Genomic DNA, 24,575 nt, shown 5'->3' on the forward strand with positions numbered 1-24,575 from the left:
GCTGAAGGCAAATAAAATAATGTTGCAAACAGTCGCCTAGAGCTAAACAACCCCGCAACTGTGACGGTGCTGTGAAGCCTTTCAATCCAAACGCAACTTGAACAGAGCAGATAAAGCAGCTATGATGAAACACATTCTATCTATTCTGTAGAACGGGAAGAATCCTAGACACGAACAAATCAAGAAAGAAGGATTCCTGTTCCTCCGAACAACAACAGAAGCAGAACAGAAGTCTATAAATACTTCTTGTGGTGACACACCGGGGCGACGCGGGGACGGTTACCGTTTTGCGAATTGTTTCCCACTGCAATTAGCTACACCGGGGGAACGGAAAATGGAAAATGGGAAAACTTAAGCTGAAGGATTTGAATGCTATTCTGCTTCGGAAATATCATCTTACCCTCGTCGGGGCTGTGCGTGTCGGCACGTTACGGAATTTCCACGAAATCCCGGTTTCCCGTCGGTGCCGACTTTTTCCACCGAACACGCCGGCTTTTGCACGGGCCACATTTGCCCCGTCTTTGAGCGCAACACGTGTAGGGTGTACACGGTACGCATTTGGGAAAATGGGAGAAACCTTTTTAGATCCCGCTTCTCTGCGTAAGTCATCGCCCCGTGTACGGCTCCGCGTTCTGCTGGTGGGCGCCGCCTCCCCTTCACGATGATACTTGGAGGATTTTCCATCAAAAACGGATGCCGAAATTCGGTTACATTTCGATCGTTCCATACCGCAGTCGTCGCATCGTGTGTTTCCCCCACTACCCTACCCGCCTTCAGCTGCCACAGAAAACCCCGTTACGAAGTCAACCATCCGACCGACCGATGATTGTGTTCCATATTTCTTCTGTGATTTGTTTCCCGATTTTCGTGCGCGCGCGTGTGTGTGTGTGTGGGTTTGTGTCTTAGCTCCTGTCGAAGAGGACTAGCCTTCGATTGCTGAAGACGCCGCACACGCACACACCCGGCCCGACCGAAACCGAAAAGCTATTTGCACGCCGAACCCTCCCCCCAACAGAACCCCTCCCCCCGCAACCCTCGGTATGCATAATTTATGAGCCACTCCTCGTCCTCCTCCATTTTCCCTTCGGTTTTGAAGAAGCTCCTCAGCTGCTACTGTACCCACCCTCCATCCCACCTGGTACGTGTATGGATCGCAGCTTCCCAAAAATTGCTCCACCGCACGGACAGGGTGTTTGTGTGTCTTTCTCACTGCTTGCTGAGAGATACTTCCATTCCAATGACTTTTACATTTCTTTCTCCCCAATGCGTGCAAAACAAAACATGAGGAGAAAGTGGGTGAAAGAGCAGGAGGACCAGAGCAAAGTGAGAGAATAAAAAACAAGAAGGAATCAATTCAACAAGACGAAAATGTGCCCCTCCAAAGTGTGTGCGATTGCGACAAACCAGCAACGCTTAACAGCCAGCAGGCTCTTTTCTTAAACGCGCGCGGTGGTCAAAGCACGAATACGAGGCGCAACTTAAAAGCAACAGCCAACAAACAGTGGCTGAGGGATGGAGGAGAAGAAGACACACGAGCACACAGACACACGAAAAATGCTCATTAAAATTCATTAAGATGTTTTTAGCGGCTCAAGCATTCAGGGATGGGATGGATGGAGGGATGGAGGCGCCCAAGGTTGGGTGGGGTCGCTTTTCTCTATGCAATCTTCCGAATCTGATTGTGGCTGCCGAGGCGCTGTTATGCGCGTCGTGAGTGAGTGTCGCGACGGGGAAGTAAGCTTTTTCGTTTTTCTTTTCTTTGAATGTGAGTTTAAGCTCTTCCATTCAAATTGAAAGAAAAGTGACTCCACTCTGACTGACAGTGACACGCAATGGATTTACGTCACTTGTAAAAGTTTAAGACAAACGGTTACGCGGCGGGGAGTTGGGGAATATTGAATCTCGATGCACACTGGGATGTGGAGCGGATTTGTGGTAAAGCGTACATTTGGCTGAGGCAAAATACACGCAAGAGGGCGCTATGATCGTCGCAGAGTGTTAGGAAAATGTTTTAGTAAAATGCGCTGAATTTATTAAGCAAAACGTCATATCTTTTTTTTGTTTTTGTAAATACATTTTAACATCATTGAAATCCGTCAAATTTAAGTCCTTAATTACCCCCAAAAGACCTCATCTTGGCGTTTCTGGTGATACTAATTTCCCCACTTTTGTCCAGCAAGATCAGCCACAGCCCAAAGTGACACCGGTCCCGAAGCCGGTTAAACTGTATCCATATCCAATCTCGCTTCAAAGTTTTTCACAAGCGAATCATGAGAAGGTGCTCTCTGCTGCGCGCCGTTCCTTCTTGGCAAAGAATTCTTGCCTTATTCCCCGAAATAAAGAACCGCCATAATGGGACGTTTAGAGGAGAAAAACAAAGCCCAAGCAGGGCTCGGCGGGACACCACTCAATGCATATTTCTGAGAGGGGATAATTAAATAATCACAGCTCGCGTACCCAGCCGCCACTGCCGCCACTGCCGGTCCTAGCCCTGGTCGGATGGTGGGGTACGAATTAGACACCAAAGCGAACGCTCGTGCTCCATTTTAATTAGCAATGATATACACACAGCGCGAGACAGCAGCATGAAAGGAAAAGCACGGCAGCAGCAACAGCAAAAAATAGAGACACTCACAAAAACTTTGCGGTGGTTAGAAATTGACCAACCTCAACTCTGTCTCACTCTCTCTCTCACACACACTGCTCCGCAGATATCCCTTGAATGGTTTGCATTCATTAAACCCACCAATCCTGCCCAAGTGGTAATGAATTTAAGCTGCACCCCGTTTCGTGTGTGTGTGTGTGCAGTGATTTGGTCGTGTGGCGCGGCATTAAAGCCGATATTAAAACCGGACACTCGAGCAAAGGCTGCGGGCTGCTGGAACGGGCACAACAACACGTCGCCATACCGTCTGGCTCTAATGTTTCGCTGACACGCATCCGAAGACTCACACACACCCTCCCTCCTCCTCCCCCCTGGCTGGCCGGGTTTTGGCACCATTGTAACCGGAAGGTGCCTCTCGGTAAGTGAGCAAGACCACCACCCCAAATCCAGGCAACTCTGACGGCCGGGCAAAAAGAACGCCGGACTTCCTGTCGCTTTCAACACATGCTAAACGGGCGGCCGCCGTCTCTGCAGCGAGCCCGAGTGCGAGACAGCGGCCTCTGGACCTGGGGATGATGGGACGCAACGCGCAACGCAACGCAACAAAAAAGCAGTGGAACAACAACGCCAGTGCTTCTATTGTTCCGAAAGGCAAGGCACGGTCGGGGGTGCAGGGCGTGGAGGAGAGAGAGGGGCATGGTGGGGCGGAAGTGAAACGAAATTACAATCACGAACGCAAACTCCGAAAGTGCTGCAAACTGTCAGCAAATATGTGTGCAAATATTTATCATCCAACTGAAGTGTGCCCAAGTGCCTTTCGGAAGTGAGCGTTAGGGTGAGTGAGTTTGGGGGGGGGGGAATGGCTGGTGTGCATGGGTTGAGGGGTACGGGTGTACCTAGTGCCAGGACCAACAGGACTACAACTTATCTGTGTGTCGTTTGCCCAACTCCTCCTCCTCCATGCGAAACACGCTGTTTGAGACCGTTTTGAGGCGGAACTTTGTTGCAGGTCCGCTCTGTTTCGTTGGGAAGTGTTCTGGACATGTGTGTGTGTGTGTGTGTGTGTGTGTGTGTGTGTGTGTGTGTGTGTGTGTGTGTCTGTATGCCAAGGAGGATGAAAAAATTGGAATAAAACGCCCTCCTCCTGTTCGTTCCTCCTCCTCCATGTGTAGTGTGCCCTATTTTTGGCTCATTTTGAGCATAATCTTGAGGGCTTCGAACTGGACCGGTTGCTGGGAACCGGGCTCGAGTGTGTGTTTGTGTGTGTGTCCAAGGCTGGCCATTACTAACGGCACCAACCGAACACTAGGCTCGCTCACAGACACAGATGTGTAGGGATATGGGTTCTGAATTTAGAGTCGCTAGTGTGCTTGCGTATGGGTCCTGCAGCACAGCTTTACAACAATGTGTACAACGGAGCGGACCCATTCCACTCTCCAGCGCCACAAAGCGTGTCCCCAATGCTCTAGTTGATTTCTAGCCAAACCCCCATTTCAAACCACCACCGAAACTGAACTGAGAATGGATTTTACACGCACAAACCCAGCTAGTGAAGAAACTATCGCAAATCGGACCGGACATGTATGTGCAAGGCACACTGGAGGGACTTTTTGGCAATCGTCCCTTGAAGCTCTGCCGAATCTGACTTTCGGTGAAGTATATTCAAACAGGGAAAGATGAACTGTCATCAAAAAAAAAAAGGCAGAGGCATCGGTCGACGAGGAACCGGGAAGCTGTATAAATTGCTTTTGCCTTTCGGTCCCCTATCGAAAGTCATCCGAAGGCATTGTGGCGTTTGTGTGACTTCACATGGCACTTTTGCTCCATCCCTGTACAATGCACAAAACAACGAATCACTTCGAACGATCGTTCCCAAGTCGAGCCATTTCGAGGTGATATGATTCATTCGTTCATGTTTTGGGCAGCAGCAGTGTGAAAAGCAGCAGCAGCAGCAAAAGGTGTTTCGAACGGGTACGGTACCAGGGAGACGCCGAAAACCCTGAATGTTCACCACGACAAGAGGTTTCGGAACATGGCAGGGGTTTTGCTTTTGCTGCTGTTATTTACGGTTGTTTTGTGTACACGCTACTTTCTTCTTACAGTGTGACACACATGCGTTATGGAATGCGATGAACTGCTGTGAGATGTGAAGTCATGTTAACAGAAAGATATCACTGAGATAGGGTTGGACGAGTGTCTCTGTTGCATGACACAAAGGTACCTGTAATCAATTACATTCACTTTTTTATAATTTTCCAAACCTTTACCAAACATAAAACATGCTATAAGTTTGTGCTCGTCTGTCTCACCCTGTACGAAATGTGACCAACGCTATTTAACCTTAAAAAGCAACACTTCCTGCCCCTTTGCATCTCCACGTATCCGCCTATTCCAATACCCTATCAACATGTGGTCCATTTTATGCAGCCTACAACTCCATCGCTTGGCTCGAAATGGAGGAAACATATGGGGAGAGGGTAGGCACAAAGTACTTCTTGACGATTGTACGATTATTGCCTTTTAAGACTTGCTTGGCATACGTGTGCTTGGCGCGAGTATGTATGTGTGTGTGTGACTAACCCTTTTACCTACACCGAACCTCCTTCCGAACCGAAATCGAACCGGCGAAAGGTATTTTGAACGTATAAACTAGCCTCTGGGTGCGCACCTACCGAAAAAAAACAAGAAGAAGCTAAAACACATTTTTCGATACTCTCAACACCGGAAGAGGAAAAATCTGCCCGGGAGAAGGACGCCAAAACGAGCGCGAGGCCACGGGCGGAAGCGACGAACGCAAGCGAAAAAAAAAAGACGTGAAAATAAACGCCGCCTGCCATTTACCGGTTCATGGGAAATTTATTGAGATTCGCAAAAGCAACAGTTTACTCAGCACTTAGCAGCAGCCGGAGAAGGATTCGGGTATGTTGCGAGGACCGGACCGAATGCGCGCGCGCTAATGTGTGAATAAATAATAAATTCTCTTGCCAAACACTTCGCAGCAATTCGGAGGAGATGCTGCTGATGGAGTGGTCGATTTAATGGGGGTCCTTTTTCGCGTACTTTAAAAGCTTTTCCAAACTGCCCGGATGCAGCAGCGGGGCCTTAGACTTGGGGGGGAGGGAGGGGGGGGGTGGGAAGTTAACGATGGTTTGCTGTTCCTCCACTGCCCTTTCATTCTCCAGCATACGCTTCCCCTGCGGTATAGGTGGTACACTTTAATCAGCATAATTAACTTACTAGCTCCGATACGGTTCACCTAATGGAACCAGTTGCTTAATTAAACATGCAACTCAAACACTTCCACACTGGATGTGTGTGTGTGTATACGGTGGTGCATCATTGCATGGCACATTGCACAGAATGCATCAGGGAACGTAGGATAGGATGGGATGGAGAAAAAAACATAGCAAATAAAACACTTCCTTGGTGACATTTGCAATGCAAATACACAACCCGCTTAGAGATCGCCTCGCCGCCAGCTTCTGTTGCGACGCTCTGCACTGCTGTGGGTTGTTGGATATGTTGATTGGCTTGTTTTCAAACTGAACACATACATGCTGGTAACAAACCGTGAAAAAGCAACGTAATGACAGCAATTGTTGAGCATTATTTGAAAACCGCCTAAAAGTATGCAACTGGCATTGCATAAGTAGCCGTAATGAAGTTATCGCTTTAATCAGTCTGTCAGTGGGACCACGCCTACCGACAGACAGGTCGTATTATGCATTTTCTGCAGATTTTACACAAAAATAGTGACACAATCATCAAACACGCTTCTCACGCTAACGAACCCCCGAAACGAAACAAAAACAAACAACCCCATTTTCACTGCACACCGGCACGGAGCTGGATGTTGGTGTAGATATTGAACACAGCTCCTTTTAACCTTTTACCTTTTAGTGTAGACCGTATGTACACTGCAAAACCTCTTATTTGCAAGCTGGTAAGCGTCTAACGAGCTATCATTGTTATACCTAAACTCTTTGCCATCACAGTAAGGCAAACCTCATACAGCACCAACACACTTATACTTCATCATCATCTCGAGGGTTGCGGTAAAAAGCAAGATAGACCTCGTGTTGACTGGCAACTAAACACAAACGATACCGGTCCGTGCACGAAATAAAACTCTCTGGAAAAATGCCACTACAATGGGGAACGATAGGGAATGCAAACTAACGCAATTAAACATGGTTCCCATCCCGGGAAGCATTTTATTTGTCCTTCGCTTCGCCAGCCAATGCACCGCTGCGACGTCGCTGGTGCAAAATAATTGACTGATCGATTGCAATTGCTGTGCTGGAGGACTCGGGTTTGTATGTGCGGCTCGGTATCGGGATGAGACATGGCTGCTGCATGCAATCATCCAATGCTGAATGCGGTCGATCCGGCCGTAACTGTGCTAACGAGGCAAAGTTTAAGGACAAGCTATCATTTGCCACAGCCGCCACGGACACACATGTGCATGGTGGGTGGCTCGCGTGGGCAATACGATGTTATGGTGACGAGTGCCGTGCACAGATCGCAACTTTTCCAATTATTAATTTCGGCAAGTGTGCGACTCGCGCGCTCGGACACACACACCCTGTCTGTAATGGTCAGTGGGAGACAAGGTGTTTGCATGGATCATCGCTAAAAATATGCCGAATTATGCCCTACGAAGCTTGCTTATGGTAACTGATTAACGGATGCTTACAGCATATTCCAATGGCTTGCTACCTATACACGCCTACCTACCTCAACTTGCACAGGAATATTCACCTTCAGTGACATGATTGTTGATTAACGCGTTTTTGTTTTTGTATTCTCCGACTCTAAACAAACACCGTCACTTAGCTATCGACGGAACGACGCAATCAATATCACTGGAAACGCAAACGGAGAGCTGATGCGCGAACGTACGCGATGCGCTTGCGGTTACCAACTGAACTAGTTGGAGCTGCACTTTAATGTTAGAAGTAGTTCCCCTCCCTTAGCCGAGGCCCTAAGTGCCTCCCCTCGTAGCCTGCATTCTCAACATACAAACATGAGGAGATGTTTTATTCATCATCTACTACATTCGAGATCGACCACACCGTTGTGTGCGTTGCAAATGTTTATTTGTGTTGCATGGAATAAGTAAGAGCATGCATGGAAGGGCTCCAATAAACTCTAATAGTGGACGTTTTTTTAGTCAATTTGTTACATTTTGATACAAACGATCGATAAAGTTGGTAAATGGTAAATCCGATTTGGAGTTCAAATTTCCCAATCAGACACAGACATGATCGTTCGATCATGATGACGATCGATTGTATTTACTCGCCAGTTTTTGGCATTGGACTGGCTTGTATTACTCAGAATCGGAAATGAAAAACTCAAACTCAAGTGGAAACACGAACCTAATCGCACAACAAACCCCCACTGTGTCTCTTGCCGCGAGAGGGCAAACCCATCAGGTCCGTCAGAGAGGAAAGATGCGCCTACCCCCTTTTCACATCATCCAAATGATTGCTGCGCGTTCCGAAACTGAACAGCGGCTCTGTGGTTCAACGGTGAACGGCGACTGTTTACAATAAACACAACGCCGCCCCTCCTGGGGCTGCTCCCAGTCACGGGATTGTCAAGACAAACGCGGGAGGCGGCACACACAGCGCTGTGGTCAATCGTGCGCAACATAAACGTGAACGGTGAGCCAGACAGACGGTGGTTGGTGACGATAGAATTACGCCACCGGAACCAATCAGCTCCAAAACGCTCCCACAGTGGAGGGTAGAGTTTGGGGCCTTTTGTGGTGGCTTTTCGCTGACACGCTCCTGTAAGCAGGTTGGCAGTGTGTGTTTGTGTATGTGTGCGGTCCAATTTCAATGGGATTTTCGGGGGCAAACTTAATCACGAATCTAATCACTGCCCTGATGTCACCGCTGATACTTGATGCAATCCATCAAATGGATAATTTCCAACAAGCTCCCCTGCACAATTAGCACACATTCTGTGGTGTGCTAAACAAGCGTAGTGTGCGCGTAATAACAGCGCCACTGGCGGGAAATTAGAGAACTCATCAAACGTTCATGCTGGGTACGTGTTAGTGCATGCGGCGAGTGGTTTGCTTGTTTAAGTCGCTCTGTGGTGTATATTAGCCGTACGAAAATGACAAATAAATGGGACAAAATCAGCCTTTTTGTCCTTCTAAAATTCCCACTGAACAACTGTGACATAGAGTTGATGAAGCTGATAATCTAAAATAATTATAGAGCAATTTAATTATGCTCCGAATGCTTTTTTTGTTTTGTCAGTTAATCAATCATGCTCGTTTGTTTAAAAATGTTCACCCAACCCGTAAATGGTGAAACGATAACACACATCCACCTCATCAATCTGTTCTGTTTACATTTCAAATTATTCTCCCTGAACGTTCCTGCCAGCCTTCCAACCTTTGTACATAAATAAACTCTACAAACCCCCCTTTTCCCGCTCACAAAGAATTGCATTAACGCTATCAACATGCAATCGTGCACGAATCGAATCCTTCACCCCACTTGACCTCCCCCCCCCCCCCCAGCCACTCATAAACGACTACACAATGAAACAAACGGCCAGTTCTTGGCTCATTTCCGGCTGCACAACCTCTGCGTTGATATGACACGCGAGCAGTTTCTCGTGCGGACAAGTGCTACAGAACGATCGAATCAAACCCGTGCAGGAATCGGCTGTTTACGGGCAGAAAATAGAAGTGCATTTGTTTGACGAACGATGGCACCCCGAAACAACACCACGGCATATATAGGCTGCTGCTGCTGCTGCTGCTGCTGCTGCTGCTGTTGGTCCCAAAAATGGCCCAGCATTGCATCATTTCGCTGTGCTCCAATATGGACCTGCACACATGCACAATCGGTTGCCGTTCCCCCGTAAGTGGTGGTGCCACACATCATTTAGAACAACAACGGCCCTCCCAAACGGACACACAACAAGAAGAAGTAAAAAACACATGCACCACGGATCTATTGGCGAACGCGAGTAGCAAAATTCGCATTATTTAGGAAGAACAAAGCGGAGGGGGGGGGGATGAGCATCGGAATGGAAAGACACAGGTTGACCTCGATTGCGTTTATTGGTTCGCGCGCGCGCGCGCGTACACTCACAGCCACAGTAAAACGGCGTACCCATGATGTTGTTGCAACCGTTGCGTGCAACCGTGCAACCCTGATATGCATCGCTGCACCCTGCTTTTGTGGCCCGAGCCTCCAGAGTGCCGAACCAGTCAGCTCCGTTTTGTGCGATATTATTATTTATGTGCCTTCGCACAACACCGGTGCGCCTCGTGAGCCGCGCCACGCTAAAACCAGTGCGCGACAGTGCCTTCAGGGGGCTTTTTCGGCAGAGGCCTCCAAATGCATGAATCACGTGTCTCACGCCAGAAAGCGCTGCAGAGGGAAAAAAGCGGTCGAACGTTCAAATAAAAGAAACAAAAATCGTTTGCCCCCTTTCCCCCCGTACCTTCGCTATCGAAGTGCATTCTGTTCCCGATTGTCCGATTGCCGCGGGGGGCCTGCGCACGGTTCTCCCCAAAAATGTAGCCCGTTCCCGTTAGCGATCCAAAATTTGCACGCATCGCCGTCGTCCTCGTCGGCTGGGAGGGAGGAGAGCAGCTTCACCACCTCATTCTGCTCTTCCATCACGCGGCTCGATTATTGTACGGCCAAAATTCATTCCAGCTCAACTAAGCAAACCACCACCACTCCCCCGGCCAAGTGGTGTAACTGGGAAGGGAAGGGCGGCAGGTGACCGAGAGCGAAAATTAATTATGCACGAGAGTGCATAAAATAACGTTTGCTTTTTTAATGTGCATCGCACCGGCACGCAGCAAACAATAGGATGACACTTGGCACTTTGGGGGGATAAGCGGAGGAACGGGGGCCGGATGAAAAGCGTCTTTGCTTTCGGCAACGGGGTACACGCAGCATCGACTTTTTCGGTCAATAAAATCGGGTTGCCAAAGCGTGTATTTAGGAGTGTGTGTGTGTGTGTGTGTGTGTGTGTGTGTGTGTGTGTTTTCATTGCATGGCATCGGGCGAATAACAAAAAAAACCCTGTCGGGAAGGGTGCGGAAGGATGGGGAAGTGTTACCGGCAGACAGGCAGCATACGGTAATTAAATTTTCATTGTTTCACAAAGTCACTGCTTGGTGTGGTATGGGTTTTTTTTTACTGTCGGTGGTGCACTTTTTTTGCAACAGTCAGTTGAAAATTCTCGAAAGCAATATGTTGTTTCATACTTTCATTGTAACGTTCACTGTGCTTTGGGGGGCGTTTTTTGTATAGCTAGGATTCACTTCAGCATAGAAGAAACCGGGTTCAATGTTCAATTTTGTAGGAATTTGGAAAATTTCATGTCATATGCACCGTGGAACTCAACCTGTAAAGCAACAAATCAACTCAGAACGATCGCTTTTAATAAAGAACTCGTTTTAATTGTGTTGTCGCTATAAATTTACAGTATGCATGAGTATTGAATAGGATTTATTAAGAAATAGGACATACTATTCTTAAAAATATGAATAATTTATATACTCTCTGCAGAATTAATTCTATTTTTTAACCAATTCTAACTATATTAAGACTAAGAACGAGCTCGTAGCCCCTTGATAACGAAATTGTGTCATGCGTTTTGCATAACTTTAGGCGTCCTTTTCATCCCACTCAACGATGATTATGAAGTAATGGTTGACGTATGAGGTAAAGTCAATAAAATACGGCGCTAAAGCTGTAAAATGCTTTAAAGCAACAAACTTTGGTCGTAAAATTGCGCCATGTTTCCCCCGAAAAGGCGAAAATGAACTTTGTTGACGACTGTCCCAACGCACGCCGTGTGCAAATGGGAGAGCGCGCCACTTTGGCATCGTTTCCGACCGAACCAATAACGCGTCGCCGCACCGGCAGCCCGCATCTTCTTTGCATTATTCAATAAACTTCCAGCGGATCTATTTCACCTACCGTTCTGCGCGCCACCTCTGCATCGATACGCCGATACCGGGTGGCCGGGCACGCATATTCGCATGCTCTATAAAATATTTATACTCTTAACCCTCGTGCACAGCCCGGTCCCGTCGACCGGCAGCCGATTGCTATGTCCTGCTTCTGCATTATGCAGATTAATCCTCGCCTCAGCTCGCTACGCCTATTTCCCGCACGGTCCCTCAGCACCCCTTGTAGATATGTTGGCCTCTTCCCTGTGGCAGGCGCAATACATTGTTCATCGCGTAGCGATGGTAGCGACAGGCCGTGACTGCATCCACCAAATCGGGTTTTCGATTCATGGGAAGGGCATTCATGGGAGCACTTAATTTTGCACCACCTCGAATCAGACACCTCCCCGGTCCCAATGGGCCTGGTTCCACCAAAACGGGGCAAACCCGTGGCGTGGCGGCCGCAATGCATCGGTAGGCTGTATCGGTAGCAGGGATCTCGCGGCTTTCGATCATCCTTACACCAGCCACCGCGCCACCGTGGCGGACACAAGCGGAGAAAGACGAGAAGACGGCTGTGAGTTTACTGCTGCTGTGAGGGCCCGGCGCGGTGGCCCACCCAGTAGAACGTTATTGTTGCCAGTCAAGCACACGAATGGCGATGGTTGATCAATATTCGCCTGCGGGCAAACCTCTACCGCAACCGCTCTTGCGCCGGGCACTGTGCGGTGGACACTGCTGCGGTACTGCAAGTACGTAAATCGTGTTATCGTCTTGCAGCTGGTTCGTCCCCCCGAGGGGACGACACTCTGCCATCACCATGGCATGGCAATGGATGGATGTTCGGTGTTCGAAAGTAGCTTCCTGACAGGCGACAGTTTAAGCGTGTGCCGTGGTTGTTGTTTGATGACGGCGAGGTCGTACGACCAACAGCGCTCTGCGAAATCGGTTTAATTGACCTACCGAACCTGCCACTATGCAAGTGTTTTTGTATGTGTGTGTTTACCGTTGCAACCGTTTCCACATGTCAGCGCAACAGATGTGGGATTTCGGAGGTCGGGGAGTAGTAGGGATATTGGACGGGATTTGACATTTAACCAATCGGTTCGCTGTGCGTGTCTAATGCGATTTGCTAAAGCGCAGAGATTTTGGAAGGCTGACATGGAAGAATGTATAGGTATCGGTCAGATGGCATGTTAACTTTGCCTGCTGCAAAAGAATGACAGTCCGACAGTCCGGAAGGACAGCAGCAATCGTTGGATTAGGAAACGATTGAAGTGTAAATGTACTGGACGAAAGTGTTCGAACGATATCCATTGGTATCATTCACAGTTCTAAACATCCGCCAGAGAGTTCGAAACAAGTAAAGTGGCGTTGTTTAAGCATTCGATGTATTCCTACATCGAGTAGTAATTATTTTTTTGAAAAAGTTCACCCTAGAATACATTTTCTCGACTTGAACCGAACTCAGAATAGAACAATCGATAATTATATGAATAGTGATGTAGAGAATGCCTACCTTTAGGCGACTCGTGATGCACATTGCATACTTTTAGGCTTACTGCTGAAAGCAAACTCATTCTATTTAGAAATGAAGTTTTAACACAGCCACGAATTTAGTTCTTCATTCCCACTTCAAGCTTATTTTGTCCGCTAAAAAACAATCACCAAAGGATGGAAAAATGGTATTTCTCATCACCTTCAAAGGTGCGTCAAAATTTACATCAGCAAATTCAATCTCAACCCCCGTCGCCCGAAAGCAATGCTACTACTCACGCATCATTTCCGTAAACACATTATTATGCCACGCAAGCCCTGGCGACACGAGACACGAGGGACACATACAAGCAGCACAAAAGCAGTTCACACATACACGCGTGCACACGCACACGCACTACAATAATGGTTCTGGCCGGGGCTCACACTGACAATGGCTTTGCGCAAACAGGCCCCAAAGGGGGGCCAGGGATGGAGACTTGAATAATCAATAGACAACCGCAACACTTGCTCGTTGCTGCGTGTCATTTTTGCATTATTCTGCTATGTCGACCATTTCCCAATGTCCCATCCCTCCCCTCCCAGAAATGTGTCCGGATCCGCACGGTGAGCAACGGGACACTGACGCATAACATATCATTTTCCGCCGGTAGGTTGTGCGTGTGACGCGCCCGAGTGTTGACGACGATGGAAAACGGCTCCTCTACAGCGAAAATCCCAGCCGTGGAGTGAAGTGGAAGAACCGGTCCACCCCGGGCAGGGCGACAAACTGGCTGTCATTTGCTACATCAGCCAGCGATGCTGATGGCAAACAAATCGGCAGGAATAATTCGACCGACCGACCGACTGCAGCAGCGCGCAACGCAACGCGCTGCGGGAAAGTAAATAAAAGTTCAACCAACCATGCACAGACACACAGAAACACTAACCGAAAATGGTCCGGGGTTCCACCCGAAATCGAATTTCCTCTGCACCACCACCACACATCCGATGGCCTGCAGATATTACCTCCAAAGTGTCCCCCAACCTCGGGTGGCTGCTCGATTTTTCTCAATTCCATTTCGATTGGGCCGGATGTTCGGATAGTGCCGTAGGATAGGAGAGCATTTTCCCACGGCCCCGCTCGTTGTCCGCATCACTCCTTCCTCGCTCCCATTCTCTCTGTTGCCGTGTGTTTCCATCAATTGCAATTTCATTCCACAGTGTGTGCACCACCCATTTTGCCGGTTCATGGGGACTCATTTGGACCCGTTGTCCGGTCCGGGAACGAACACGACGACGACAATGGACTCGCAACAGCCGAACTCGCCACACACCAAATGGGGAGCCATTTAATCGAATTGTATACGCAATTCAGCACGTATGGGAGAAATAAAATTAATGCCACTGGTGACGCAAATAAATCGTTGTCATTTGACACTATGGCCATCGGGCGTGTGTGTGTGTGTGAGTGTGTGTCTTTCCACCACAGTTGGAGTGACTGGTTGCGGCAAACCGATGATATAAAACAACCACACACACACACACGGGGACGGTCAGACGAGTTCAGAAATGTGAAAGCCAACAGAAGGAGTGGCGGAATGGGGGAGGGGGAGACACAAACACACAAGCACAGGGGACGGTTTGGCCGATAATGGCCCGAGAAAGTCCCGCAGACAACAATAGGAAAATGGAAAATGTCACACGGGGAGGGATGGAGTAACTGGACCTAAATGGGCGCCCTTTTACCGTCATTCCGTGTGTGAGAGAGTGTGCGAGTCTTTGCCCACTATTTCCCATCTGAAGAATCCCTCACCGGAAATGTGTTGCAAGGACACCACACAAAAACCATAAAACAATCAGACCCAATGAATGGTGGACGTCCACTGTCAAAAGGGCAAACTGTCAAGTGTGGCGCGACCAGTTTGACGTCCCGACTGTCCCGCGCGTAGGTAGTGAGCAGCGGCCTGAGTGCAATTAGCAGCCCGAAAGCGTCATCTCACCGGCCGCCGTTCGACTGGACCCCCGTCGGACCACTAAGAATCAGCACTTTTACGACCCACTACGAGGGGTGGGGAATTATAGACGAGGAGGGAGGAGAGTTGTGCTACTGAATACTGAGTCCCCATCATTTCGCAAACGCACATAAATCTTTTGCTGCGTCCCCGGGCCTAGGGACAGGAGGCAGGGGAGGGTCAGAAGAGCATCAGCAGCCAGCAGCAGTGTGATGTTTCGATTGTTGTAAAACAATAAATTTTCCCCCTTCTTGTAAGGTGGGATTGGTGGGAGGATTGGTGGAAGTACGATCATCAAACGCCCCGGGCCCAAATGACCTTGGCTCGGTGTTTTTGCTGGAGATTGCTTCTCCGCCCAGAATCTTCTCATTCCCTTCTGTGGGTGCCCAGGCAGGCAGCAACATGATGGAACGAACGCTCATAAAAGCTGATCTGATTGAAGTGTAAGTAAAATGGTTCGTTTTTATTGCCATTTTTGTACGAAAAAGTCGGATCGGAGTGGGTGCTTCTTCTGTGTGCGGATTTAGATGAAGCTGATGATTCCAGGCTTGCAATCAAAATGCCCAAAATCCGGGCTGATGGTAAATTGAGTATTGTTTACAAAAAATATAGCTCACTTGCTGGACTCAAGATTTCCATATTAAACAGGCAATCAACAGATAAGCTGCACTTTAAATTGAAGTCATGTTTTTTATGTGAAATTAAGTTTCTATTTGATATTTTGGAGTCAAATATCCTGTTGATTGAATAAAAAAGAATTTTATTCCTTTTTTTATTTAGTTTGAAACACGAATGGAACAATGTTTTGTGATTGAAATCTAGTTTGCATCATTTAAAATCACAACATTTTCTAGAATGGTTTTTCATCATCATCCTCCAGCTCCCGCCCCTCAAGTAATCGCCAACAAGCGAAAGCGATTATTATGACAATTTATGTAAATTAATTACCAAACAAACGGCACAACACTGCTGCTACACCAAACATAATTTATCGATTGTATGTGACCCTGTACGTCCCTGGCACCCGTTCATCATCACTAATGACACCACACATCTATATCATCAGCCCCCCAGTAGTTGCAGTTTGGTTTGAGTGAATGGTGCTGACAATGTTGAATGTCACCAGTCAATTTCACCACCGGCAGGGGAGTGTATTTATCCCTGCTGCAACTCACCAACCCACCAATCCACCACCGGAACCACTCGCCGTACCACCGTGTCTCATACAAAGTTGCAAACCCCCGTTGGAGGGGTTTTTCTTTTTCTCTCCTTTGCTTCCTTTTCATCGCTTTCCTTTCCTGTTTTTGCCATTCCGGCTCTGACCGCACTCTGTCGCCTTTTTCCAAAATTAGCCCCACACGAATTGATGGAATAAATTATAAAAGTAAATTATACCCACAATCACCCATCACACGGATTCCCTCTCCTTCTCCCCATGCCCCACGTGTTTGCTTCTGCTGCTGCTGCTGCTGACCAACAACCGCTGTTCCATCCAAGTTGCCACTGCTGTGTTTCGTTTCATTCATTTCGCTCTCTCTCTCTCTCTCACTCCTCGCTGTGTGCGTATACTGGCGACTCTGCCTTTGCGCGCTTTTGCCCATTTTGCGCGAATGACGACGATCACCATCATCAAACGAGTTTACGCGCGCAGTTCGCTTGGCGGAACCGTTTGGCGAATGGAATAAAAAGATAACCTCAACCCCGTGCGGGGTATGTATATTTATTCAAACCTGTATCGAGGCGCTCCCCTGCGGTGGTGGTTGGGTAAGGCCGGTTGTGTGGTTCGTTATGTTGATGATTATCACGAATTTTTCTCGAATTTCCACCGAACGGTTTCCCCATTTCCACCCTTCGACGGTATAAACGCAAGGTAGAGATTGAAGGAACGGGGGGAGTTTGGTCGCAGCGGGAAAACAAATAACAATCGAAATGATCAACGGGCAGCGATTCTGTTGCGGACTTTGGCTGTACAACGCACACACAGGGGGGCACACAGGTGAACAAGAGTGAGAGAGAGTGAGAGAGCGAAACCATTATACTTGTGTGGACACAAACCTTCTCCCCCAGGACGAAGCAGGGGGTTATTCTATCGCACGTCGTCGCCGCCGTCGTTGTCCTCCGGGGTCCTACCCTTACCGTTGCGGTTTAATCGGCTGGCAAAGCTTTAGCTCGTGGACCACCGCAACAACAACTCGTTAAAAAAGGTTAAAAAATGAACCCCAATTTCACCCCCGCCCATTTTCCCTTTCCCCATTTTCCCGTGGGGCAGCTTAAAGTGACAACCGGATAACCGTAAATTTCCACCCTACCGCCTCTTGAATCAAGTGCGAGGGGGGATGGGGGAGCTGAAGGGGGGGGGGCGGTCAGGACCAAAACAAAACAACACACACACACAGGCCCAGGGGTGGTAAACAAATTAGCAATCGTTTGATTAACTTTTTATAGCACTGCACTGCTTAATTATTTCACCGTGGTAGGTGGTAGTGGTGGTGGCAAAAACAACAAGGGAGAAAAGAGAGAGAGAGTGAAAGCGAGATAATATTTTTGGGCCATTTTTTTCTTCAACAATCTGCACAAACAGCGGAAAGCTCAGTTTTACAGCTAGTCCCCCTTCCCCGTTCGCTCATGGTGGAGCAGCAGTGAACATTGTCGTGTCTGGTTCACTTCTTCATTTGCGAAATTACGATACTGGGGAAGGGGGTGGAAAATGGTGCTTCAACCATTCTCAGACCCAGGCCGGTATGTGTACCACCTGGCCTTGGGTAGCGCAGCACGGTGGGGCAGCACGCCCGACGATAGGGTATGTATGATCAACGACCTTTCTTTCTTCGGTACGCGCTGTTTTTAGCGTTAATGTGAGCAACTTGAATTATTTCCACCGAACAGCTCTCCCCATCATCCACCACCACCACCACCCCCTCCCCAACCGGATGATGCTTTTACGATGGCTCGTAAAAATACAAATTACTTTTACATTTCCCCGTTCCTTTCTACCCCTGCCGCTGATGTGTACCACCCCGTCCGGTGGTCTTGTGTTGCAAAATTCACGATTACGATAAGTTGATAGCGCTACAGAGCACCACCAAAAACAAATCCGTGTGCCCATGACGCACAAGCCCCGGAGCCGCAAGACGATGCACAAGTTCACGATCTCCACCTCTCCACCCAAGACAATGTCGGAGGGGGAGGGGGGACAGAAAATAATGAAAGAAAATTTTAGCAAGAATACACTGTAGGGCCCCCCCCTGTAGGATACCCTGCAGAGAGCGCACCGGGGAGGTTGTGCCGGGTTGTGCCATGGAAACATGGTACGGTGCTATCGGTTCAATCAAATTGCTTGATGGATGATGGAGCCCCCGAAAACGGACTCGAGCAACGCACACTACGACCGACAGCAGCAGCGCGCGGTGGTCGTTCGTCCGACCGGGTAAAACAAATCCCTTAACAGTGTCTTCAAAATCCACTTAGCCCACGTGGAAGTGGCGTTTGGCCTACCGTTTCTGTAACGGTGGCGGTGGTACGTGGCCACACAGAACGGAAGAGAGAGAGAGAGAGGGAAAAAACGAAAATCTACTCCATTTGCCCGCACAACTTCCACTGGAGCCAGTCAACACAGCCAGGGCAGTTGTTGGTTCCAATGGTTCCGATATTGGATATTCGTTTCGTTGGCCTTACCACTACAGCCTCCATTCTAGCTCCCTCCCGCTCTCTCTCTCTCTCTCCCTCTCTGTGTGTGTCTCTCCGCATTCCCACCACCCTCCCTTCCCAACAATCCGGCAAAGTGTCGTTCGTCCCGGCTGCTAATTGATTGATGTTATTCAATCAATCCGTTCCGTTCGAAGGAGGAAGTGAGGAAGGCTGAAGAAAGTGGTCGGATCGGGAGATGTTTCATGTTGCGTCCATCCCTTTACACCACCGCGGATGTCTTCGATTGAAGTTTGGGGCAGCAGCAACAGCAGCAACAGCAGCAACAGCAAAAGCGGTAGAAGTAGCAAATGAATTGCAGCAATTTAGGGGCTTTATCGGAGAGCGACCGTACGACCGATTTGGAGGGAAGGAGGGAGGGAGAAGAGATCCCCGGTCGTAAGATATATATATATACCCTGTTGAAGACGAGGCATGGAGCGGCAACCAAAGGCAACCTAAAACCATAACAGGACATTAATAGCAAATTCTGCTAGAATAGGCAGTTTCGGGGCAAGTTCGTCTTTCTTTCTGATTTCTTTTTGTTCGGAAAGGGAAGGGGAGAGCATTTGCCTCAAGGAATATATTGGTCTTGCTTGCTGTGTTAGGTCTGGCTGTCTGTCTGGTCCGTCTGTCTTGGGTGTGTAAGCATTCTTCGAGTAGCAAATTAAGTTGAACAGACTGGAAATAAGACTGGAACATGTATAAAAACCCCGGTGGCTGCTGGTGGAGACGCACTAATTTACCCTTGCAGTTTGAAGAAGTTGATGTCGATGTGTGTGGTACGTGTTTATTAAATATGAATGACGAAGAGAATGGTTCACATAACGGTGACACACGGGAGTAGCTTCTGCACGGATGGTGTTGTTTTATTAGATGTATCGAGATAAACTTAGTCCTCGGGCTGAAACGATCCTGCCGCCCTACACTTCAGCTGAGAGAGATGCTGACCTTTTTCATTCCACACAATCAACTACAGCCAACGCACACTTCTTGTACATTAGTTATTGGTTGTTTGTAACTTAGCAGCAAATAGGGGGACTACTGACTATGCAGAAATAGCCTCTGTATGGAGTAACCCCGATTACGATGCAGTAAGCTCAAAGGGATTTATTGCATTACGTCAGCTACTTGAAGATTAGATAACTCTAAAAGCAGAGTAGTCTGATGCTGTTTCAGTGATGCAAACAACAGATCACCTAACCTTTTATCTCAATTTTAATGCATTTGCATCCTATCAGTGCATTCACAGTTGTATCAGTACATTTCTTAGTTGTATCAGGTTTATCTGATCCCGTACGACCGTTAACAATATGCATTGAAATCTTGAATGGATGGAGCCTATTGGTAAACTAAATCATAAGTCACAGATAACCAAGCCCATTTGGCCTAGACCAGACCGAACAGGCTAGGCGGCTCTTTGTTGCCTACAATGCCTAGACAATTATTCTTCTTCTTCTTTGGCACAATACAACCGTTGTCGGTCAGGTCAAAAGGCCTGACTGTACTCACTAATGGACTTAGCTTTCAGTGATTTACTACTGATTATTTAGAGCAAGATAGTCAAGGTCCTACACACGTATGGGGGCAAGGTCCATTCGGGGCTTGAACCCATGACGGGTATATTGTTAAGTTGTACGAGTTGACCACTGTACTACCAGACCGGACCAGTGTCTAGACACTATTTTCCTCATATATTTCATAGAACTTTCACACATTTTTATACTTGATTTATCACTATGGATCAGCACGTGGAACTCTGTGAGCGTTTTTTATAGAATTTGGCTATTTCGGCCACAAAATAAGACAAGAAGTATAAGGAGATCAATGATCACAAAGATACCTTATCTTGTTAATTCTTTTGCTTATTTCCCTTCTTTATTTTATAATAATTCAAAGAGAACTGTCAAGGAGGAACCATAGCGATCCTCGATTGACGGTTTTAGGTAAAACCTGTTCAAATGTCATATGTAGTCTAGGTCTAGAGTCTATAACAACTTGGCCATTCCGACAAGCATTAGTACAAGCTTTCCAAAATAGGTAGAGACTGTCCGGATGTGAATCTATCTACTTCTCTGCTTTTCAAGAGCCTGCACGTCTACCGTTAGACCTCCCTGAGACCTCAGCTCAATTTATAGCCGTTAGTTATACGAATTTTATGCGAAACTTACAGCTCTTTTACGTGCTTTTGTTGATTTTAATAGAGTACCCCATTGTGTAACTGTTACTTAGTTTTCTATGAATTCTAACACTCCTCTCGCAACTCTCTCCTACCTTCAGATTGCCAAATGGTTGGCATCTTGCAAACGGAAAATAATTACCCCCAGCAAGAGAGTGTGAAAGCACATAAAACAATCTCACCAAGCTTTGTCCGTAATGCTACGTACCCCTGCCGGTACCACCTCCGCCCTCCTCCACTACTCTCGCTGCTATTTCCATTACCCAAAGGGATTCGTGGTAAAGAATGTGGTTTTACTTTTATTTATGGATATCTGTGTGTGTATGTATGTGTGTGCATTGGTGTGTGTGTGTGTGCTCCTCGATGAATCTGTTGTTCGTTTCAGATTTTACATCTCTCCAGAAGAGCGCATTGCGCGCTACTGCATCACCGAAGTAGGCGGGGCAGCTGCTTTATCTTCGGCAGTTGGGGCGCACAGGTTGCAGCAGCAGCAGTTGTTAGTTACAGCAGGCGGAAGCTTTTGCTGCTTGTGGAAGACACACAACGGGGAAAGCATGCAATCACTCGCATTTCATTCCTGTCGTCGTCGTCGTCGCCGTCGTCGCCGTCATCTTCCCAGCTGAGCCGGTGATTAAGTCGAAAGCTCATTCGGGTTTATTTAGGATACCACCACCACAGCGGCTCATTGACGTTCTTCACCCCCTCCATCCCTTACAATCTTTTGACTCAAACAATCGCATCTCGAAGGTAATGGGGGAGGAAACCGGGTGGGAGAAGAAAGATTGTGATGTGCATAGTGCTGCTTATACTACAACACGAATGAAGGATTTTTTGTTTTGTCATCCCCGTATAAACTCAATGTTTGCATTCGCCACCGTGTTTCGTTTGCTTTACCGACGGGGGAATATGATATCCTTTCGACACCTGTGCGCACCACAGCTTGCCCCGCCACCCTATTGCTGGATGGAATCCTGCCCCTGTGTACCCTGTGAAAGGCAACTTTGAATAACATCCGGTTTTAGCTTCTTTGTGTGTATGTTTGCCTGCTAAAGAGAGCCCGGAAAGCACAGCAGGGATACGAGGGGCGCTTGGTGGTGTGGAACATTCCCATCGAAGAATTTACCCTAAGAACGAGGTGTTACACACACGCAAGACCACACGCGGTGTTCCCATGCACTGCCGTGTCCGTGCTGGAGGAGCGGAAGTATAGAAGGGTGCCATCACCTCTTTTATTTTCCCCACCCGTTTTTTTCCCGAGCGATCAAACATAATCTTTTCAACAACGTTTGCACACGCATCATCGCATGAGAGGCCCACAGGAGTTGGTTGACATTTGCTTTATTTTTCCATTTTCAGGGTCCTGTCCTGTAAGGTAGCTCCGGTGGCGACAAATCAGTGTAGCAGAGCATACCGAAGAACGCCGCAGCCAAAGTGACGAGAAGGGAAGGGTAAGGTGCATCAGGGTTGGATTTACTGTGTGGAGAGAAAGCGTTGCCGTTGCTCGGTTCGGTTTAGATCCCCACGATAAGCACCATCACTCACGAACGATCGCTTGCGTGCGTGTGTGTGTATATTGTGCTGGGGGTGGGAGGTGAGGGTGATTTACAAAACCCTCAAGTCTGTGGTTTTGCCATACCCAACGCTTTCTCTCTTGCGCAATATATGGGAATACCCGTTGCGGTAACCGACTGACTGGAGGACTAAACCATCCAGAATTCCACAACATCGCAGTTAGGGACAACAAAGAACCTGCACATACGAGCACGTTGCAGTAGCAGAAAAACACACACACACACATGCTTCTCCTAAACCATAGGACAACAAAATCCACCCACGGTGGCGCATCGTCGTGGTGGGTGAGGAATTCAATAAACAAAGACTTAAGTAGAAGTCTTGGTTTTTTGGTTCCCAGCAACTAAGTAGTGAGCATGGGAGGGGGGAAAAGGGAGCTGAAACATGCAGCGGTAGATGCCCCACACTACTGCGGAGAAATGTTTATATAAGATTTAATACAAAAACGTACTCCCCCCTTCCCCTTGGCACATGCCGGAAGTAGTCGTTTTGTTTTATATCCTTCCTTACATATCCGCCAACGGCAGGGGCGGGGCATCCGTTGTTTAATGCATCAACAGAGTGGGAGCGAGGGGGCGCCCCATAACGCCTCTTTCTAGCCTAGCCTGGTGGTGGTCGGTCATCGATGAGTCCATAAATTGACTTTGTGAAGATTTAATTATGTTTCCACGCGCTTGAGCGGGCAGGGCAGCGCAGCGCAGCGCACCAGGAGCTTCATATAAAAGTTGCAAAGTTGCAAAACTTTGGCCCATTGGCTTTCGTTCTTTCGGCGTTTTCCCCTTGGGCTTCGCTTCTTTGCTGCAGGCATGAATGCTTCTTCCCTTCCGAGAACCGGCACTGTGTATAAAGTCCGTCTTGAGAACTTTTTTTTTGTTGTTCTTGCTGCCCTTAAGATCATCCTCATCATCATCAGCAGCAGCAGCAGCATCTTCATCATCCAGCCGACCGACGCCGGTATACGGTACTGTTTGGTACGAACGTGTACGTACGAGTAATCGGTAATGGAATTACCGTCCTAAAAAGTAGAGGTATTAGAAACTTTTACGTGACGATAAAATCGTAACAGCGCATCAATCACCGCCATATACGGTCGACGAGCCGTGTAAGTGAAACTTTGGACCCCATCATTCACCCCCATTTCATATCTTCGCCCGGGGTTGCTAAGGCCGCTCCCCCTGGGTGGTGGTGGTGGCGGTGACGTTTGTTAACGATCGGCCGTAAAGCAACACCCACCTCCTGGCTCCTGTGCTCTTCGGAAGCTGGCGGTAGCTTTTTACACACATTTGAGGCCTGAGATTAGCTTTAAACTGATGTTCTGCCAGACAAAAAGAAGGGGTCCGTAGTGGTGTTTCTTAGAGGGAGGACTTGCTGGTGGGCAGAGGACGTGCTATTGCTATGGTAATCAGTTCTCCCAAACAACCAGCCGCCAGCTTATCAGCTTTATGGCATTGAAAGTGATGAGGTATGACGAATCGCGTAAACATTAGCGTAAGTGTTGCTGCTCTAGTGTTGCGCTACTGTACGACACAGATTATCAGCTGCACATTCCCACATTAAATTAAATGTTCTGCGTATGATTTGATGGTACGAAAGATGAAGGAACTCTTAACGTCTTGGTTTAAGACGGTACCACCTTGCCTTCCATCGCTTAATGCTTTCTAAATTATGGGGATTTTTTTTACTAAATCACAACTGCCAACTTCTCTTAAACATTCGTCAGCGTTTCTTCCCTACCGGCGGGCTACTCTACTCTGAATCATCTGTGCACACATTCCAACAACAGTCGCTTTCCTGCGAATCCATCATCTTGCCGCTCACCTGTGGATTTTCTTCGGCCGAAATCATCTTTATGGTTGACAAAAAAATCTACCCTTATCTTCCACACAAGTAAAGCACACTATCACAAACTGTTCACGCCACTTTTCACCACTTTTCGCCACTTTTAACCAACTTTTTCACCCTATTTTTCACCCTAAAACAGACGCTCTACCCGGCAGCTTGCGCGTTGTTGTTTTTGTTTATGTCAACTGTGCACAGCACGCCCGTACACCGTGACCTACCCAACCCCTTTGACAAATCTGTCAAACAAACGCTGGTTTC

At 47.9% G+C, this 24,575-nt stretch overlaps 1 protein-coding gene and 1 long non-coding RNA gene across 7 annotated transcripts in view; one reads left to right on the forward strand and one right to left on the reverse strand.

Annotated features, from left to right (window-relative positions):
- Positions 1-22,927, forward strand: part of LOC120898293 — a 124,747-nt gene extending 101,820 nt beyond the window's left edge. The window contains exon 5 of the long non-coding RNA XR_005738641.1: positions 22,260-22,927. This is a non-coding gene — a long non-coding RNA (uncharacterized LOC120898293). The remainder of the gene's footprint in view (positions 1-22,259) is intronic.
- Positions 1-24,567, reverse strand: part of LOC120898286 (nicotinamidase) — a 59,447-nt gene extending 34,880 nt beyond the window's left edge. For 2 of the 6 annotated variants that reach the window (XM_040303925.1, XM_040303924.1), the window contains exon 1: positions 24,294-24,567. In XM_040303925.1, the coding sequence (XP_040159859.1) occupies positions 24,294-24,320 (27 nt within the window). In that variant the 5' untranslated portion in view covers positions 24,321-24,567. Of the gene's footprint in view, positions 1-7,342; positions 7,519-24,293 lie in introns of those variants that run through there. The other 4 variants (XM_040303927.1, XM_040303926.1, XM_040303922.1 and 1 more) reach the window with 2 other exon arrangements.
- Between the last annotated feature and the right edge of the window lie 8 nt (positions 24,568-24,575).

The sequence above is a fragment of the Anopheles arabiensis genome, chromosome 2 (genome assembly GCF_016920715.1).
Source record: "Anopheles arabiensis isolate DONGOLA chromosome 2, AaraD3, whole genome shotgun sequence".
NCBI lineage: Eukaryota > Metazoa > Arthropoda > Insecta > Diptera > Culicidae > Anopheles > Anopheles arabiensis.